At 40.2% G+C, this 20,472-nt stretch overlaps 5 protein-coding genes across 5 annotated transcripts; 2 read left to right on the top strand and 3 right to left on the bottom strand.

The window, feature by feature from the left end:
- LOC109947913 (BAHD acyltransferase At5g47980-like) lies at positions 1,558-3,172 on the top strand. The gene has a single exon (XM_020559471.1). The coding sequence runs from the start codon at positions 1,733-1,735 to the stop codon at positions 3,065-3,067; it is 1,335 nt and encodes a 444-aa protein (XP_020415060.1). The 5' UTR covers positions 1,558-1,732; the 3' UTR covers positions 3,068-3,172.
- LOC18788395 (putative ABC transporter C family member 15) lies at positions 3,441-8,864 on the bottom strand. The gene is made up of 10 exons (XM_007226803.1): positions 8,042-8,864; positions 6,521-7,947; positions 6,320-6,406; positions 5,633-6,220; positions 5,358-5,522; positions 4,815-5,109; positions 4,206-4,726; positions 4,070-4,133; positions 3,744-3,983; positions 3,441-3,553 (listed from the first exon to the last, which is right to left on the bottom strand). The coding sequence occupies exons 1-10, from the start codon at positions 8,862-8,864 to the stop codon at positions 3,441-3,443; spliced, it is 4,323 nt and encodes a 1,440-aa protein (XP_007226865.1).
- On the bottom strand, positions 12,195-12,866 carry LOC109950545 (pelargonidin 3-O-(6-caffeoylglucoside) 5-O-(6-O-malonylglucoside) 4'''-malonyltransferase-like). The gene has a single exon (XM_020569620.1). The coding sequence runs from the start codon at positions 12,789-12,791 to the stop codon at positions 12,288-12,290; it is 504 nt and encodes a 167-aa protein (XP_020425209.1). The 5' UTR covers positions 12,792-12,866; the 3' UTR covers positions 12,195-12,287.
- LOC109946870 lies at positions 13,403-14,661 on the top strand. Its single transcript, XM_020555997.1, has 2 exons — positions 13,403-14,300; positions 14,627-14,661. The coding sequence occupies exons 1-2, from the start codon at positions 13,403-13,405 to the stop codon at positions 14,659-14,661; spliced, it is 933 nt and encodes a 310-aa protein (XP_020411586.1).
- On the bottom strand, positions 17,907-18,725 carry LOC109946872 (vinorine synthase-like). Its single transcript, XM_020556002.1, has one exon. The coding sequence runs from the start codon at positions 18,723-18,725 to the stop codon at positions 17,907-17,909; it is 819 nt and encodes a 272-aa protein (XP_020411591.1).

Here is a 20,472-nt window from a genome sequence, read left to right on the forward strand (position 1 = left end):
TTCGGCCGCCTGGTTTATATTATAAACATATCTCCGTACCCTATTAGCTATTGTTTTCTATACGATTCAATTGAACTAATTAAGGTATCGAAGGGCCTTTGGCCAACACCCCCGGGTGTGGTCCTCTTATTTGTTCTATTTTGCAGGGAGAAAGAGGCAGCGAAGAAGAAAAGAGAATCTTTCCAATCGAATATTCTCGTGGGAAATTTGCTCCCACAACAATTACAATAAATAGTTTTTATGGGCAAAGTTATGCGCTTTATGATTCATACCAAACACTGTTTTTGGTGTAATTATTTATCCTCGCTCTATAGATATAAAAGATATAAATAAATTATTGTAATACGTAACAATTAGAATGCAAATTTTATTTGGTTTTTCTTTTCGGGTAATCGTCAAGGTTCTTTGCTATGGTCAAAATAAGAACATAATGAACCAAATCAACATAAGAAGTCACTTCTACCTTATTCATGTTTCCTCAAAGATAAAATGAAGATTCAATTAGATTCAATCAATTTGAAACTTGGTTTGCTGTTTGTGGTTGGTCTTGTAACTCCAAGTTGTTTTCCGTCTGTTTCATAAAAAATTTCTGAACGTTTGGTTTCATTTTCTATTTGACTGTGATAATAGGATCTAGGCAGATTTTTTTGTCCAACATTGTTTGCATAATTTTGTTGTTATCGACGTAATTAAGTGTACCAATGTCCAGTCCAATCCCATGAAGTATTAGTATTTGTAGAGAAACTTGGCATTCCTTGAATATTTTCAGTGTTTCTTGCTGCCATTGATCTTCCCCAGTGCTTTGAGTAAACGTTGTAGATGGAAGATCATAACTTTCAACCTTTTAGAATTATTATCTTCTCTGTTCTCCTTAGATTGCCGTGAATTAACATTGTTGATAAATAAAGTAAGATTGGATATCATGTTCCAAATCTTACCATCTACTGCTATTTTTGGGAATCACAATATGAGCTGAAAACAAGATGAGCAGATAGTTATTGATGTGTAAGACGTGTGCTTCGTTTGGGGTTTAATTTAGTTTCAGTTGGCTTGATTAGATTGGTTATTTGGCTTCAGAGTTTGATAATTGTTGAATTTTCTTTTCCTTATTTTTTTGTGTTTGGGATTTTTTTTAATTTCTCATTTTTGTTTTTTTTTAATTTCCATGAGTTTGGACTTACTGCAGAATAAATTAACTCCTAAGTTTTATTAATTGAAAGATAGAGACGCAAAACATTGACAGAATATAATTCATATATATATATATACATTGACAGAATATAATTCATATATATATATATATATGCCTGCCTTGGTTGCGTGTATGTTTGTAGAACAGATGGTATGAGCTGCATTTACATATTATTATAACAGAGAAAAAAAGAATGATTAAACCAGCTAAGGATCATGACAAAAACCGAAGATTCAGTTAGATTTATTTTGCAGCAAATCACTGCAAAACTGCAAAACTGCATCCATATCTCCGATGCTCAGGCTAGCCAATGTGTCATATAAACTGCATATACAGTAATATAAGGCAACACATAAAACTGTAAGCATTGACAATTGTAATAGTCATTATCATAATTATTAATGTCAAAGAAATGAAAATGAATAATTGCTGATGTTTCCATGGACTTAATGCAGATGTGCAATCTTATATATTAAGTCTTCCTGCTGCAAATCCAATAAATCTTGTAGAGCAATCCTATAGCTATAGCAGGAACAATAAATGGCCCAGGAGATGAAAATTGAGATTGTCAAGAAGGAAACCGTAAAACCATCTTCCCCAACTCCCCACAACCTCAAAAGTTTCAAGCTCTCTCTTTTAGATCAGCTTTCTCCTGTAGCATATGGTCCTTTGGTTCTTTTCTACCCAACAATGTCAGTGAGGTTAACAGAGGAAAGGTCGCATCAGCTAAAGAAATCACTCTCAGAAGCCTTAACTCGCTTCTATCCACTTGCTGGAAGAATCAAAGATAACCTGTTTATTGAATGTAATGATGAGGGGGCTGTCTATGTTGAAGCTCGAGTCAACGCCCTTCTGTCGAACTTCCTCGATCAACCCAACTTGGAAATACTAAAATTGCTCCTTCCCATTAAGGTTGAATCCCCTGAAGCATCCACAGGGTGCCTGCTGCTTGTTCAAGCCAGTTTCTTTGAGTGTGGAGGATTGGCCATAGGGGTGTGCATGTCACACAAGCTTGCTGATGCATCAACTTTGAGCACATTCATCAAAGTTTGGGCTGCCACAGCTCTTGGCCTTGGTCACACTGTGGTACCAGATTTCAGCGCAGCAACCCGATACCCGCCTAGAGATTTCTCAGCGCAGAGTCCTGCAGCTGCCATGGAGATGAAGATAGTCAAGTGTGTCGCAAAGAGATTTGTGTTTGATGGTCCAAAGATGAGAGCTCTTAAAGCTAAAGTCACTAGTGGAAGTGTGCAGAGACCTACAAGAGTTGAGGCTGTAACAGGCCTCATTTGGAATTGTGCAAGGAAGGCGTCAAAACTAAGTTCAGGGATTTCCAAGTTATCAATGGTGTCACAATCTGTCAACATACGCAAAAGGGTTGTGCCAGGATTGCCACAAACCTCAATTGGAAACCTTGTGGGGTACTACACTGCAATGGCAGAGGAGAGTGGAATAGAGTTGAACTCCATGGAATTGGTTTCTCGACTGAGGAACGGGATGGTTGAATTTAATGAAATCCATTCCAAGAGATTGCAAGGGGACATTGTGTTTGAAGCTATATGTGAGTATTTTAAGGAGATAGAAAACATTATGAGAAGAGATGACATAAACTTGTTTGTCTGTACAAGTTTATGCAACTTTGGAATATATGAGATTGATTTTGGGTGGGGAAAGCCAATTTGGGTGAGCATACCTTTTGATATACTCAAGAATTTTGCTAGTTTGATTGACACAAAGGAGGGTGATGGAATAGATGCATGGATAAGTTTAAGTGAGGAAGACATGGCCTTATTTGAACGTGACCCGGAACTTCTTGCTTTCGCTTCTTTAAATCCAAATGTATTTGGACCTGTAACAAGGAGATCTTCTCTTTAGTTTCTTAGGATTTATTTGGTGTTTTTGCTGGTTTTTCTCTTCTTGTTCTGGAATAAGAATTTTCTGTTTGAAATTGAATAAATGCAACTCTGCAATGCCAAGGAACTCTACACTTTATGGTATAAGTTAACTGTTTAAGCTCACGCCTCACACAAAACACCATTTTAAGAGGTTTTCCAAATATGCTTCACTTTTCAATGGAAATCGAAGACAGAGCAATACCCTATAAAACCTTGGAAATGCTACTTTAGTGGGACAAATTGAAAACCTCAAATAGCTTTACAAAATTTAATTGGACCCAAGAACATGGTCATAATTGGACCCAACAATTGAGGTTCATGCACATTCTATACAAAATATTTAAGACGGATCTCTATAGGCCCTTGCTCATGGAAGATCTCCTCAAAAATTCTGTAACCAATTTGGAGAATGCAGAAGAACTATCCTCAAGTAACCGAGCTGGAGAATCATACTCTAAAACCCTGCCTGTATGAATCAAAGGTTAATAAAATCTTTTAAATCGTGTCACCTAATCAATATTAAGTTTTTCAGTCATCCGTAAATGTTATTTCTGACCAGGTTTCAATATTAATATGCTTCAACTATAATATCTGCTCAAGTGGAATTTTCTATCCATTTTGGAACATATCTACAGAGCAGGTTATACTAACAGTACCTTCATCAAGAACTAAAACCAGGTCATTGTCGATAACCGTAGGAATCCGGTGAGCCACAGTGATCACAGTGCATCCACTCGTTTCTTTTCTTATTGTCTGCTGAATTAGAATATCGGTTGCTGTATCAACAGAAGCTGTAGCCTCATCCATGACGATAATTTTCCTTTTCTTTAAAAGCACTCGGGCCAGGCAAACAAGCTGCCTCTGTCCAACACTCCAGTTTTCTCCATCTTCAGCAACTGTTCAGTGTTTGAACGAATTAAAATATAAAAACTGAACTGCTTTGGTTGCTCATATGATTTAGTAGATTATTAGATCTCCATACCAGGTGTATCAAGAAGCCTTTGGTCCTGCCTAATGATCTCCGCCAGTCGACATTGATTCAGAACCTGTGTTATTGAATTATATAAGTAACAATACCACAATATATCGTTCTTGTAAATAAAGACTTTGATCCTAACCTCCCAGAGTGCTTGATCAGAATGTTGTTTCAAAGGATCCAGATTGGTCCTCATTGTTCCTTGAAATAAAGTTGGGTCTTGTGGAATAATGCTCAACCTTGACCTTAAGTCCTGCAGACCTATTTTAGAAATATCAACACCATCAATAAGAATCTGCCCTCCTGAGGGTTCCACTATCCTGAAGAGCGCTTGGATCAAAGTGGACTTTCCACTCCCTGTCCTGCCTACGACTCCTATTTTCTTCCCTCCAGGGAAGGTGCAAGTGATCCCTTTGAGAACAGTTGGGAGAGCTGGATTATATTGCACACGAAGGTTTTCGATTTCAATTTTTCCTGCCATTGGCCATTCAGGAACTGGTCTACTATCTTCAATCACTAGTGGTGCTTCAATTGGTATCTTCGTGAACTGAAGAATTCTCTCCACTGATATCATTTTGTTTTCTACATTGCATGTATTCCATATCACCCAAGCTTGCAGAACATTTAGGTTCAAACCATAAGTAGCAGCCAAACCTGCCAAACCTGAGACCGAAGCAACATTGACAATTAACTTTTAAAGCTTATGGTGTTAATATTTCCTCATATTTCATCAGGGATTGGAGGGGCTTACTAGGATCAATGGCAGACCTAGGCAGGCTGACCAAGATGATAAGAACAATGAAGTAAACAAGGTTGAACAGAAAATTGGTCCGAACAGACAGCCATTCCATCGTGCCATAATTGTGAAAGACTATGCGGGAATAATCATCAATCAGGTCCATTGTTTTCATCATAAAACGGTCTTCTTGATTGAAACAACGAACTGTTCCTGCACCTGCGATTGATTCTGAAAAGTGATGTAGAATTGGAGCCTTTCGAATTCCAACCATCCTGGCGAGTTCTCTGGCGGTGGTAATGTAATAAGCCTGCAAAATATATATATATATATATATATATATATATATATATAAAACAAGATAAATACCTGTGCACCGAGGTACTTGAATATGAGCTCCAAGAAACATTAACTTTCAAATTTTGAAAAAACAATAAACCATTACATTTTACTTGTTAGGGAAATATGGTTAAGATTTTCCTTGCAGGTAGAAGGAGTTTGGTTACAATCAAAATGTGGAAACATGGAAAAATAAATTCAAAATGGGGTTTCTCTTACTTGATACCACATGGAGAGTGCAAAAACGCCAAGGCAAAGAATGAAGACTTGCCAGGCCACTTGAGACATAAGGATGCTGATGCTTATTAGCTGGACGAGGGCAAATACCAATCCAGCTAATCTATATGGAATGTCAGTGTCTACTGTGCTTTGATCCGTAGAACACTGCAACAATTAATATGTTTTTGGAAAGGAAAATAAGAGTTAGAACTTGATATATACTTCAAGAGTAGAGTCTATTAAACTTTCAAACAAGAAATAAATTTAGAACTGACCCTACTAAGGATTTGACTAGAAGGTGTGGAGTCAAAAAATGAAATTGGTGCTCGGAAAACTGAAGTAATCATTCCAAGGAAGAGACGCTGAGCAGTCTGAAGAGCAATAGTTGCCAGAAAAACTGCCCTTCCCAAAATGAAGATGGAACTCCCAGCAGATAACAGAGCAAACACCCACATCAACCTCTCTTTGCTGACCCTGTCTTCTTTCTCTGTTCCCCAAGCAATCCAGTAATTGCTGCCCATTTGTAGTCCCTGGAAGAGGACTTGACAGACAAGGATGACCGGGACAAGAGCACCTCTATAAGCAGAAGTTACAAAGGTTGAGTAAACACGCCATTTCACTCGACCAGTTTCTGCTTCTTCTTCATGACTTTTTTCTGAAAGCTTCCCATTGTTGATAGCCTCTTTTTCTTCTGAAACCTTTATTAGGTTAACTTGATGAGGTCTTCTGTTATCTTGTTGGCATGTGTAAACTTGGTCAAATGATTTTTTATGTACAGACATTTGTCTGACGAGTTCACCGTTGGGATCCGCAATCAAATCCTCATATTTTCCAGACTCAGCAATTTTGCCATCTTTAATTACCTATCAACAATTGAATTGGAAGGAGAGAATTAAGAGACTTGACAAAACATGTTAGTAATAGTATCTGAGTAGGGCAGCAAAAGAAATCCAATAACATACCAAGACAAGGTCTGCTGCTTCTAAGAATTCTAATTGGTGGGTAGCATAGATGACAGTCTTCATGGACAAGTGTTGCAAGAGACATTTCTGCAAACATACCAATTTCCGATTAAATCCAGTTCTTGAACATAAATATAGCAGTGCACTAACACTAAAGACACGAACATAAATATAGCTATAATGATAAGAAATTTGGCTTGCCTTAAACAAGTGTGTTCCTGTATGCGCATCAATAGCACTGAAAGGATCGTCGAAAATATAAACATCTGAATCACTGTAGACAGCTCTTGCAAGTTGAACTCTTTGTTTTTCTCCCCCACTTAGAGTCATCCCTCTCTCCCCCACTACAGTCAAATCCCCATCTGCCCACGTATTGACATCATGGTCCAAAGCACAAATTTCCAAAACATCCTCATAACAGCCCCTATTCATTTCCTTGCCAAACAACACATTCTCCCTTATTGTTCCAGTTTGAATCCAAGCACTTTGTGAAACATAAGCTTTTGTTCCATAAACCTTTGCTCCTGCCCCAGAAATTTTGGGAATCTCACCAAGTATACTGAGTAGTAGGCTTGACTTGCCAGAACCAACAGAGCCACAAACTGCTACCTTGGATCCTTTCATAATCTTTATCTTCTCCGTTATTTTAATTGTAGGTGTCTTTAAGTCTTGTGCGCTTGTTTTCCATGCATACTCTCCTGGCTCAAGAACAACCGTGACATTGGATACTTTTGAATCATGGCAAGGTATCAGCTTCATTTGATCTTCTTGGACAAACTCTTGGATACGATCAATAGATACTTTTGTCTGAGTAATCATGGAAATGAGCTCTGGGAAGTTGTAGATAGGCTCTCCTAGAATTCTGAACGTAGCTAAAGCAGACAATACCGTACCTATTGTTAAGGGTGTGTTTAGTATTATGCATACACCAAAAGTGGTAACTGAGACTAGAGTTGGTGAAGCCCAGAAGAGAAAGACCACTGCTGAGCTTGTATAAAGGTATCTCTTCAGCCAATTCCTCTCAGTTTCCCTGCGTTGAAGCAGCTTCTTCAAGAATGTAGGCTCCCATGAGTGCAACTTTAAAACTCTGATGTTCTTCAGAATCTCTGATGTTACCTTGATTCTTGAATCCTTCTCTTCCATGATCTTGGAGTGAAGCCGTTTTTGCATTTTGGCCAAAGGTGTGTTGCATACCATGATCAAAATTGTGGAAAGAAGAGCAGCAGCGGAGGGGGCGGCACCAAGATTCCTGTAAAGGATAGCCAAGGCCAAAAACACCTGAACTGGGAGCAACCAAACACCATGAATGTACCAGCAGAAGTCTCCAATTCTTTCTACATCCACATTGATTAAATTAACAATTTTACCATTACTTGGACAAGAATACTTGATGGAGATAGATTTCTGGTAAATCAACAATGTGAGAGCTGCTCGTACTCGTACACCAATTACTTGAGCACCAAAGTACCACTGTCTCTGACTCAATGATTCCAATGTCTTAGCAATGAAGAATGTGAACGCAAGAATCAGTCCATGGTGGATGCTTGAATTGTCATGTTTTTCAAGTAAATAATTTACAAAATTTGTAATTAGGAATGGACCAACATATGATGAAGCCGTATTGACTCCTGCAAAAAAAATGAATAAAAAAATATAAAAACCTGCAGAACAAGAATGAAAATAAAAAGGAGAAACAAAACTGATTCAAGAACAAAGAGTTACCTGCAAAAACAGCATTTATAGCTAATGATTTTCCTATAGCCCGCATTATGGCTTTCGACAATGAAGAGTCTTCCATCTTCTGTTTCCTAAGTGATTCATCAAGCACAGAGGAAGCATTTTTTGCTCTTTCTGAGGGAGGAACATATGGTATATGAGGTAATTCTAGTTTCTGGATTCGACCCCTTCTGAAAAGTGGGTTCAGCCATTGAAATGTAGCCTTGCTCCAAATTCCAGCATTCGCGTAAGTATCAGTGTTTTCGGGTGGAGCTTCATCTTCCTTCTCAAGTAATGGTTGCTTAAGGTCATTTTTTTTCTGCGCTTCATAGCTAAAAGCATTGAAGCAAAGGAGTATTGACAAAGGAAAAGAAGCGAAATCGACTATGTTAGCCTTCAGAAGAATATGTGGCAAATCTATGGATATGAAGTGAGTGATGAGGTAAAGGCACACATAAAGTAGGTAAAAACTGCAGGCAAAGATCCACCAAATAATGAGGACCCAAGGCCACCTATTCTGCTCACTGTGAGTTCTGTTCTTGGCGTAGAATGTAACTACGGTGGCTAAAATCCAAGTCATGCCAGAGAAGATTGATTTACAACTTACATTTCTACCACCACCCCAATACTCATAAACGCCAAAACCAAGGTAGAAAATTGAGATTAAGGCGTTTGAAAAAATGGTAACCAAAGCAAAAACTTCACATCCTCTGTCTGCTCTATGTATCAAACTGCTACCATCTCTTCTTCGTCTCATAATATCTAGCAAAACCCACGTCAATAACACTACGAAAAACACTACATTAAAAATCTCCAGCGAGATATCCATGGAGGCCAAGAAGAAGAGCACTGAGGGGAGGAACATAGGCGTGGTAAAGTTGGAATCCTTGGGTTTCTACCTATTCATAGTACATACCAAACATTCCCTTTTTGCACTCATATATTTCATTATTTTTTTTCAGTTACGGAATGTTATAAAATCAAAATAATATAGAAACGAACTAAAAAAGAAAAAAAAGAAAAAAAAAGGGAAAGCTTCTTGTGAGCCTTGCCTGAATTTCAATGAAAGGAAGGAACTATCGGCATTCTAAAATCCTTGTCAAAACTTTCCCTTTCAGCTCTATGAGAATTTTTTATTATTAAAAAAAGTAAAATAATCATTAATTTCTATGATGGTATATCTGGAACCTGAATCTTAACCTCAGTTTGTTTCCCTTTCAGCTCTATAAGAATGTGGTCATGCATGTCTACATAATCTTCCATTTCAAGCGTTGACCCTTTTTTACAACCACTGTGTAGTTATCAAAGTCAAAGTCTGTATATACTTATTTATTAATTTTCGAAAGGAGAATGTGTTGATGCATGTCTTCATAATCTTCCATTTCATGTACACAGTTCTCTTTATTCCTTTTTTTTGTTTTGGAATTTAAATGGTAAGACAAAACGTTCTCCTCAGATAAAAGAGGAAAGAAAAATAAGAGATAGAGAAAAATCCTAAATCTCATAAATTGTGGGTATCTCATTCCTAAAGTGTACGGATTATTGATGAAGAGATTTTGAGAGCTTTAAAACTAGTTTAAAAAAAGGACATGGATCCTCGGCTATGATTTTCTCTATCACAATCTACTTAACTTTCGGTCTCCACATACCACCTCATTTAAATTTAATCTAACGCATTATACATCATTCTTAAAATAAAAATCCAATTTAGTCCTAATTAAAAATAGAGAAAGAAAAAAAAACCCTAACTTGACTACAACTTAACTTCAGTTTTTTATCTTCTTCTTCCATCTCACGTATCCCTTCCAAAACAAAATATGAGCCCTCATCAAATTATTCAGCAAAAGAAATCAAGAACCTGTACGTTGAGGGAAGTTATCACCAAAACGGATACTAGATAACATTATAGAATCTGAGGTACTTCTTGTTTTTGTTTTTGTTTTTTTCTGAGAAAGACGAAATTCATTTGAGGTTTAGTAAGATGTCCGCAATAAGATGAGGAGGTGTTTTAAACAAAATGCACTCTTGCCCATTACTCAAAGCATAACGTGCCAATCTATTATAGCAACCTCATTGCAAGGCCTAGGCGCATGACTAATTGTAGCCTTCTGGAAATGCGACAGAACCTCCCAGTAACCCTCATAAAGTACCCCCAGCAAGAACCTATTAGAATTCAGAACCCCCTTTTGAAAATGCCATTGCAGTTTTAAGAGAATCCGTTTCGAACTCAACTGCACTGTAGCCCAAGTCTTGAGCACAATGAGAAGCAACTTTTCCAGTTGTCATCTTTAGGTCTCGTCTAACTACCAGAACCTATCATGAGGAGTTATCATTGTATTGCCCTCAGATTTTGGGGTGAAAATATCTGACTCTACCGGAACGTAGGCTAATCGCCAAACCTCATTAAACCTTGCATTCTTTTATCTTATTTTTCTGCATCCAGTCTTTGGTTTTTTTTTTTTTTCCGGGTCAATTTCAATAATGCCCCAAAACTTATAGAGAGTATTTTGTTGTTAGCCCTATTTTAATTTAACAAACCCAACTTCACAACCTTTGCATGCATTAACAAACCCCACTTCAAAAGGCTTTAATTTGTCGAGTTTTGTGCTCCATTGTCAGCACCGTTTCTTTTCTTTATAAGCATCCAAAATGGGTAAGCTGAATAATTCTTCAAACTATAAATTATCAAGCTATTAACACTAAGGGCAGGGACAAAATGACAACAGCTATGGAGATTGGTATTATTGCTAGAGAAAACATCAAACCCTCCTCTCCAACCCCCACTCACTTGAAAACCTTCAAGCTTTCCCTTTTGGATCAAATGGTTCCCCCCACTTACATTCCACTGCTGCTCTTCTATCCCACAAGTGATCATCACAGAGCCCGGCAGCTAAAGAAATCACTATCGGAAACTCTAACTCGCTTCTATCCATTTGCTGGAACAATCAAAGACAACGCCTTTATCGAATGCAATGACAATGGGGCATGCTTCATTGAAGCTCGAGTCAGCTGCCTACTTCCACACATTCTCAATGAACCTGACCATGAGGTGCTAAAACAATTGCTGCCTATCAACTTTGAGTCCCCAGAAGAAGGCAGGGGATGTGTTCTGCATGTTCAAGCCAACTACTTTAAGTGTGGTGCAATGGCTATTGGCATGTGCCTTTCCCACAAGATAGCTGATGCAGCCACATTGACCACATTCATCAAAACCTGGGCTGCCGCTGCTTCTGGGATTGGTGATGAGAGTGTGGTAGTTCCTCTGTTCAATGCAGTGTCAATGATGCCACTGAAAGACATCTCGATAGCCCCGCCAGCTATTGAGATAAAACAGCACAAGTCTGTGACAAAGAGGTTTGTATTCCATTCCTCAAAGATTGCTGCTCTTAAAGCTGAGGTTACTAATAATTCTGTGAGTGCTGAAGTTGAACATCCTACAAAGGTGGAAACTTTAGCTGCCCTGATTTGGAAATGTGCAATGAAGGCCTCAAGGGCCAATTTGGGGATTTCAACTAGGCCATCAGCGTTGTACCAAAATGTGAACATGAGAAGCAGAGTTTTGCCTCCTGTGCCTAATGAGTCTATTGGGAACTTTGTTGGGTCCTTCATTGCAAGAACATCGGAGGCTGAGACAGAGTTACATGGGTTGGTTGCTGAATTGAGGAAAGGGATTCTGCAATTTTGCAAGAATGCAAAAAGCGTTCCACTGACTGAGGACATTTCGGTAATTTTGAAGCCTCAGATAGAGGCTATAGGCTTGTTGTGTAGGGATGACGTGGACTTCTATGCGTGCACCAGTTGGTGCAGGTTTCAGGTATATGAAGCTGCAGATTTTGGGTGGGGAAAGCCAATGTGGGTGACTTCAGCTAACCCAACATGCAAGAATATGGTAATTTTGTTAGATACTAAAGATGGTGATGGAATAGAGTGTTTGGTAAGATTGACAGAAGAAGACATGAAAGTGTTTGTGTGTGACCAAGAGCTGCTTGCTTATGCATCTTTGAACCCAAGTGTCTTCAAAACTGGTTGACAAACTTATTATGCATGGATAAGTTCTTTGCTTCTTCTTGTGGGTTTTGAAAACAAAATCGTAATGCTAATCTAAGACTATATATATGCAAACACATGATGAGAGCTAAAGTTTATTTAGGATGCTCAATTATTATGAGAAACTTTTTTTTCTTTTCATGATTTGGTTCTGCAAATAAATTCTAGACCAGCAAACACACGATGATGCTAATTCTCATTCAATTTAAAGACGTGCAAGTGGATTTTCCTTGACATTACCAATTGGGGAGCTAAGCAACGCCATGAACTCTTTGTTATGTTCGAACTTGTCCATGTCTTCCTCTTTCAAGCTAAAATAAGACTCAATTCCATCACCATTTCTGGTGTCCATGAAGACTATTTGATTACTGATACGCATAGCAGTCATGCTCACCCATGTAGGCCTTCCCCAACCAAAATCTGCATCGTACACAGGAAACTTGCATACACTAGAAAAAGTCAATGTGACCAGCTCTCCTTTTGCAGCCTTCTCCGTTCTTTTCTTCATGAAATCCAGATGTTCTTGATACCCCTCTTGGAATTTCCTCATATAATTATTGTCAATCTTCTCAATTTCCTCCATCACCTGCCTCACCGATCCATGATGCTTCTCACCGGTAGGCAGAGTTGGCGTTGCCATGGCAGCCCTGTAATAATTTCCAAAAGTATGCTGAGGCAGAGGTGGCTTGAACCTGGAACGAAGATCCATGATATAAACAACTGCGTACAACGTTTGAGGTCTTTCCCTAGGCCTTGACAAAACAAAGATGTCCCATAAAAAAGCAGACAATGTTGAGATATGGGGTTATTCCAATTGATATTTGGGAATATTGTAATTGATTCTTTCCTAGTTTAGAGATAGCGTGACCTGTTGTTTAGGGTCCTAGTTTGGCTAACTGCTTAATTGTGGGATCTATATTGCTATATCAATCCCTATATATGTACCTGCACATATTGTATGTAAACACAACGGAATACAGAATTCCTTATACCAGATTTTACATGGTATCAGAGCTTCAGACGGGCTCTACACTTCCGCTCAACACCTTATAGCCTACCATGGCTAAAGACGACGACAACTCGAAATCCTCCACAGATGGGGAATTTTCAAACCCTGATCACCCATATTATATTCACCAATCTGACCATCCTGGAATGGTCTTGGTCGGCAAGCCATTATCCGGAGATAACTATAGCACTTGGAGCCGCTAGTTTCAACTAGCCTTGAGCGCAAAGAACAAGACAGGCTTCCTCGATGGTTCCATCAAGAAGCCGTTGAAAGCGAAGCCGGAATTTGATAGGTGGCGGCGTTGTAACGACATGGTCTTATCATGGATCTTGAACTCACTGGAACCGGATCTTGCGAACAGTGTGATCTACACGGACTCAGCCCACGAAATTTGGGCAGACCTTGAAGAGAGATTCGCGCAGACTAATGCGCCTCGGGTTTTCCAGCTTCACAAGGAAATAGCTACTCTTACACAAGATCAAATGCTCTTATCCACGTACTATTCGAAACTCAAGGGGTATTGGGATGAACTGTCATCCTACAACAACATGGAACCCTGCACTTGTGGGGTTTTGAAATCCATTGCAGCGCGAGAAGAGGAGCAACATTTAATGCAACTTCTGATGGGGCTCCATGAATCCTATGCAGCCATTAGAGGACAGATATTACTTATGCAACCTTTGCCCACTGCCCGCAAAGCATACAGCCTCCTTTTGCAAGAAGAGAAGCAGCGGCAAGTTGCTTCCACCCCCAACAACACAACCAGCAACGAAAGCATGGCAATGCTCAGTATACACACTAAGAAAGGCCATACCAGCAAGCAAGGCTTTCAACAGCGGCCTTCATCATCCAATATCGGCCCATCCTTTCAACCTCGTGGAAAACCTAGAGAGCCGAAACAATGCACTTATTGCAATGGTAAAACTCATACAATCGATACTTGTTTTTTTCTCAAAGGTTTTCCTCCAGGGCACAAGTGGCACGGCAAGGAGGTGGTACCCAAACTTGATGACAACAGTCGCCCTTCACAAAACCGCTCATCTCATGGGAGCAACCGACAACATACCAATGTGCATAACATTCAGAGTCCAGTTGCACAGATTCATCACCTACAGACCATAGCTCCTCATCTCACACTCGAGCAATGTCAGCAAATTCTTGGTACTGTTGGTAAGGAGGAAGTTTCCCAATCCCAAGCGAATTTTGCAGGTCTGAATTATCCTTTTTGCCTCAGTTCCCAAACTAATTCTTATTCATCGCATGCCTGGGTTATAGATAGTGGTGCCACAGACCATATCACCAATTCTCATGCACTCCTAACTGAAAATTCACCCACACATCTTCCACCAGTAGGATTACCCACAGGGGAAAAAGCACCCATCACATCTATAGGCACTGTTAACTTTGATGATATTTTTCGTCTTACCGATGTCTTATGCGTGCCCTCTTTCAATGTTAATTTATTGTCAGTCCCTCGCCTTACCGCATCACTAAATTGTTGTGTTTGTTTTTTTCCCACTTTCTGTTATATACAGGACTTGCGCACGAAGAAGATGATTGGGTTGGGTAAGAGGCATGGAAACCTGTACTATTTCGATCCACAACGCCTTGCTTCGCAGCTCCATTCTTCCTCCACATATCATGTGTCTGCTTCACACAACCTCTGGCATCTCCGATTAGGACACCCTTCCAATGCCAAACTTCGCTCTTTGTCTAAACATTTTTCTGATATTTCACTTCCTACGCATATTTGTGATTTTTGTCCTTTGGCCAAACAAACTAGGCTACCTTTTCCTTCTAGTTCAATAAAAAGTATTGCACCTTTTGATTTAATTCACTGTGACATCTGGGGTCCACATAAGATTGCTTCTCACTCTGGTGCCCGATATTTTTTAACTATTGTTGATGATTTCTCTCGTACCACATGGATTTATTTGATGAAACTGAAATCTGAAACACAAAATCTGCTAAAATCTTTTTTTTCCTTTGTGTCCACACAATTTCATAAACAAATAAAAGCTATCCGTGTGGACAATGGCGCGGAGTTTTCCTCGCTTCAAACTTTCTTTGCAGATCTTGGTGTTCTCTATCAACACACTTGTACTTACACACCCCAGCAAAATGGTGTTGTCGAACGAAAACACCGACATCTCTTGGAAATGGCTCGTGCCCTACGCTTTCATGCACACCTCCCTTCCAAATTCTGGGGGGAGTGTGTTCTCACCGCAGCTTATCTCATTAACCGCTTACCTACCGCCATTTTGACCGATAAAACCCCTTACGAACTCCTTTTTGGCCATCCACCACCATATCGTCACCTTCGCGTCTTTGGTTGTCTATGTTACGCCACTAACCTTCAACCTACCAATAAATTTGATCCACGAGCTCGCAAATGCATCTTCGTTGGCTATCCTTTTGGGCAAAAGGCGTATCGTCTTTATGACCTTGACAATGAAAAATTCTTCAGCAGCCGCGATGTTATTTTTTATGAAAATATTTTTCCTTTTGCTGCTCCACACACAACCACCATCTCCATCCTCCCTGCGTCTCCTTCCACTTTCAGCCCACATCCGGGTCCTCATATGCCTCTTTCCTGGCCCACTCCACTTTCTGCCAATAATGAGCCACCCATACCCACACAACCTTTTGACCCACCTATTCCACCTTCACTAGATAATGCGCCACCTATACCCACACAACCTTCTGACCCACCACATATTCTACCTTTTGACCCACATATTCCACCTTCTCTAGATAACCCACACACCACCCAAAATGATCTCACCGACCCTTCTTTTTCTCAATCCCCTCACGACACCACACTTCCTTCAACATCCTTCCCTACCACGACTCCTGATCAAAATAGTCCCACTATGCCCTCTCCTCCTAATTCATTGCCGTCATCTCCTTCTTCTCCACCTCCTCTTCGTCGCTCTCACCGTATTCCTCAACCTTCCATCATTCTACGTGACTTTCACTGCAATGCTACCATGCCGCCTAACCCTGCTCAGTCTTCTTCTTCCCCCACACCGGGTAAGGGTTCCAGGTATCCATTGTCCCATTTTCTTGCTTATGATCGCTTGTCTTCTACTCACCGCACCTTTGTTGCAGCAATCTCCAAAATCATAGAACCCACTACCTATGCCCAGGCTTCCACTGACCCTCTTTGGTGTGATGCCATGGCAAAAGAACTTCAGGCACTTGAGCAAAATCACACATGGTCTCTTACCTCTTTACCTGCAGGAAAGCACCCCCATTGGCTGCAAATGGGTCTATAAGGTGAAATATCACTCTAACGGCTCTGTCGAACGCTACAAAGCGCGACTTGTCGCCAAAGGCTACACTCAACAGGAAGGCCTCGACTATACCGAGACCTTCTCTCCCACTGCCAAGCTGGTTACATTCCGATGCCTCCTTGCTCTTGCCGCCGTCCGTAATTGGCCTCTACATCAGCTTGACGTTCAAAATGCCTTCCTCCATGGTGATTTGAATGAGGAGGTTTACATGACTCTCCCGCCTGGTTTTCGCCGACAGGGGGAGAATTTGGTGTGTCGGCTACACAAATCTCTGTACGGCCTGAAACAAGCTTCACGTAATTGGTTTGCAAAGTTTACTACAGCCCTACGTGCAGCTGGTTTTGTTCAGTCCCTAGCCGATTACTCCTTGTTCACAAGGTCTCAAAATAATTCATTTACTGCACTATTGATCTATGTAGATGATATTGTGATTACAGGGGATGATCCTAAAGCTATCCAGTCAATCAAAGACTTCCTCAATGTTCGCTTTCGCATCAAGGATTTGGGACCTCTCAAATACTTCTTGGGTATCGAAGTTGCACGATCAAAGAAGGGAATTTTCATTTCACAGCGGAAATATGCACTGGAGATACTGGATGATGTCAGGTTGCTAGGTGCCCGACCTTCACCTTTTCCCATGGAACAAACACTGAGACTTAGGCCTGATGAAGGCAAGCCGTTGAAAGATGCCACCAAGTACCGTCGATTAGTTGGCCGACTTATATACCTTACGGTAACCCGGCCTGACATTGCTTTTTCTGTTCACATCCTGAGCCGCTTCATGCATCAACCCCATCAGCCACATCTAGATGCAGCACTACGAGTGTTACGTTACCTAAAGTCTTCTCTAGGCCAAGGGATTTTTTTTGCAGCTCATAATGATTTGAAGCTCAAGGCCTTTTCTGACTCTAATTGGGGGAGTTGTCCCACCACAAGACGATCTGTGACAGGTTACTGTACCTTCCTTGGGAACTCTCTGATCTCGTGGAAATCAAAGAAACAAAACACCATTGCACGTTCGTCTGCAGAAGCGGAGTACCGTGCCATGGCGGATACATGTTGCGAGTTAACATGGCTGAGATATATTCTCAATGACTTGGGCATTCGGCATTCAGAACCTGCAACACTACACTGCGATAACCAGTCGGCATTACACATTGCCAAAAACCCTGTCTTTCATGAACGGACAAAACATATAGACCTGGATTGTCATTTGGTGCGACAAAATATTACATCAGGATTGGTTTCCACTACATACACCCCAACAAATTTGCAAGTGGCAGACCTCTTCACAAAACCGTTAGGAAAGGCTTCCTTTGGAACACTACTTGGCAAGTTGGGAGTGTACAATATCCACTCGCCAACTTGAGGGGGAGTGTTGAGATATGGGGTTATTCCAATTGATATTTGGGAATATTGTAATTGATTCTTTCCTAGTTTAGAGATAGCGTGACCTGTTGTTTAGGGTCCTAGTTTGGCTAACTGCTTAATTGTGGGATCTATATTGCTATATCAATCCCTATATATGTACCTGCACATATTGTATGTAAACACAACGGAATACAGAATTCCTTATACCAGATTTTACAGACAAGGCCTCAACTTTTGATGGCCGTTTCTGGGTTTTTGAGACCTTGATGCTCTGTTCATATCTTGATCTCAAAGCCTCAACCTTTGACGCATCAAACACAAACATCTTGGTTTTGATCTCATGCTTGTTGGTGATAGGAACCCCTAAATACCCATCCATATTTCTTGGTGGGAAAATTGAAGCTGCAGAAAAATCTGGACCCACAATAGAATTTTTGTTCCCCGGTCCACAATTAGAAGCAGCTGCCCAATTGTTCACAAATGTAAAACATGAGAGGCCGTCTGCAATTCTGTGTGAGATGCATAACCCCACAGCAATTCCTCCACATTCAAACACATTGAGCTGGACACCAAGGGCTGTTTCTGTGACTTCATCCAGCTTGAATGGCAGTAGTTTGTGGAGCTCAGAGAGGCAGGGGTTGGTGATGACACCAGAGAGCAGATGGGTTTTGACTTTAACTTCAGAAAATGGGATGCCTTGGTCTTGGCAGTGAACAAAAAGGTTGTTTCTGACTCTCCCAGCAAAAGGGTAGTACTGGGTCAAGACTTTGGATAGAGAAGTCTTGAGGAGGTTGGAGATTTGATTGATGTTTGTGGAGCCATTGAATTCATAAAAGTAGAGAAAAGGAACGTAGGCATGGGGTGCTAATTGATCCAGAAAGGAGAGCTGGTGGTGGTGGAGATGGTGAGGGGTTGGAGAAGATGGTTTGATTGTCTCTTTGGTGATTACTTCAACTTCAATCTTCATCCCGATCTTCTTTGCTAGAGAACTTTTGATCGATCTGTTTTGCTATTGCTAATTAAATTATGAAAAGTTGGAATCCTTCACAGATAATCACTTTTTTTTTTCCTTCCCATTTTAATATTTTTTGGATAAGGTCTTGCATTTCTCGGTGGAATAAGATAATCCAACTTGGTGGAAATGTTTGTTTGTTTTGAGAAAACTTGGATGTGTTGTAAAGTATAAAGTAGTGGAGCCCATTTACTATTTGTTTGTAGTCTTTCTGTATGAGTTTAGGAAAATTCTACAGTGGACCTGGCGCATGGATGGGTCAAGTCACATTGACGGTTGGATTTCGTTAAAATTTCTTAGGTAAATCTATACCATTGAATAGAATAACCTGAAAACCTGCTCAACAGGTTGAAAAAAAATTCTCAACCCGTCAAAATCTAAAGCCCCCCTCTTCACTTCATCTTTCTCTCGCTCTCTCATCCAAATCCCTTTTCCTCTTCGTTTTCAGACTTAACGTCCGCACTTCTCTCTCTCATCTCAGCCTCCTTCTCTCATGTAGGGCGTCAAGGATCTGGCCAAAATGACGTTGTTCATGAATGAGAGCTATGCAGACCGAAGGCTTCCTCACCATCGCAACCCCAAAGAGTTTGTTCCATTGGACCATTTGGCAGGTCAATTTTATGTCTTTCTCTTCCATCAAGATTACTCTCTTTAATTTTCCCTTAATATGGATTGTTATAATTGATTTTGTATTTAACAAGTTGGTGGGTGCTGGTGTTGCAGATCTTTGGGTGATGGAGAATCTGGGTCAAAGTTTTCGAGCCCGGTCACTGAATCTAATAGCCAGGATGCATCACTCATTGCTTTCAGTTCCTACCCTCAATGCTCCGTTGCTCATGCGACACTACTTCTCTGCCCCTAGTTTCCTTGTCTCTAACTTTCCCAGCAACCAGGAATTGGTGGAGCCGGTGACGCCAGACTACGATGAGGAGAGAGTCGAGCAATGTTGACGGGTCATGGGGGTTGAACTTCGACGGTTTCCAGGTGTCCTCAGAGAGCACATGGAGACTTCCCCGTGGCCTCCATGACTGCCTGGGGGTTTTAGGTAATTTCGCATCTTCACCTTCATTGTTAAAGGAATGGTATATTTGTTGTGATGATCTTTCTTTTTTCTTTTTTATGGTCTCAACTCAAATGCCAATATTCTGTTGCGTGCTTTGGTATCCCAGAATTTTTCTTGTTTTGGTAGCTCACTTTTCTTTTCTTTTTTTGTTAATGAATTAAACAAGTTGGACTCATTTTTGTGGTGAGATTTTAATTTTTCTTTTTCTTACATATGAATATATTTGTGATTCCAAAGGGTGTGGAGGATATAATTTGCCATATAAAAAAAAATGTAATCGAAAAGCTTAAAGTGGAGGTGAATTGGAAACATTTGTGGGAGAGTGCTGGAGATGAGCGGTTTATAGTTTATGGGTTTTTTTTTAACGTGCTCTGTGTTATGCAAAGTGTCTTTAGGATTGTTGGGTTCCTTACTTGTGCTGTCCCTTGTATTGAATGATCTTCAGGTTGTGTGTGATGGAGATTGAAACTAATTTTTATTCAATGTTTTCCAGACCTGTAATGGCAAGGTCATGGTGCATGCTCTACTGTATCTCGTTCTTGGTGTGTATTCTTCATATGGTTTTATTTGTTAAAAATTATAGTGTTGTTGAGTTCGTATATCTTGACATTTATTGGCTTGATGACTATCTTTATTTTT

The sequence above is a fragment of the Prunus persica genome, chromosome G1 (assembly GCF_000346465.2).
Source record: "Prunus persica cultivar Lovell chromosome G1, Prunus_persica_NCBIv2, whole genome shotgun sequence".
NCBI lineage: Eukaryota > Viridiplantae > Streptophyta > Magnoliopsida > Rosales > Rosaceae > Prunus > Prunus persica.

What these genes read in the sequence shown, in the direction of transcription:
- LOC109947913 (XM_020559471.1), top strand. Translation starts at nt 1,733, where the DNA reads ATGGCCCAGGAGATGAAAATTGAGATTGTCAAGAAGGAAACCGTAAAA.
- LOC18788395 (XM_007226803.1), bottom strand. Translation starts at nt 8,864, where the DNA reads ATGGATATCTCGCTGGAGATTTTTAATGTAGTGTTTTTCGTAGTGTTA. An exon ending in CACTCTCCATGTGGTATCAA is followed by an intron (nt 5,110 to 5,357) that starts GTAAGAGAAACC and finishes TATATTTTGCAG; the next exon opens with GCTTATTACATTACCACCGC. An exon ending in AAGGCTTCTTGATACACCTG is followed by an intron (nt 3,984 to 4,069) that starts GTATGGAGATCT and finishes AACACTGAACAG; the next exon opens with TTGCTGAAGATGGAGAAAAC.
- LOC109950545 (XM_020569620.1), bottom strand. Translation starts at nt 12,791, where the DNA reads ATGGATCTTCGTTCCAGGTTCAAGCCACCTCTGCCTCAGCATACTTTT.
- LOC109946870 (XM_020555997.1), top strand. Translation starts at nt 13,403, where the DNA reads ATGGTCTTATCATGGATCTTGAACTCACTGGAACCGGATCTTGCGAAC. An exon ending in ATCCCAAGCGAATTTTGCAG is followed by an intron (nt 14,301 to 14,626) that starts GTCTGAATTATC and finishes TGTTATATACAG; the next exon opens with GACTTGCGCACGAAGAAGAT.
- LOC109946872 (XM_020556002.1), bottom strand. Translation starts at nt 18,725, where the DNA reads ATGAAGATTGAAGTTGAAGTAATCACCAAAGAGACAATCAAACCATCT.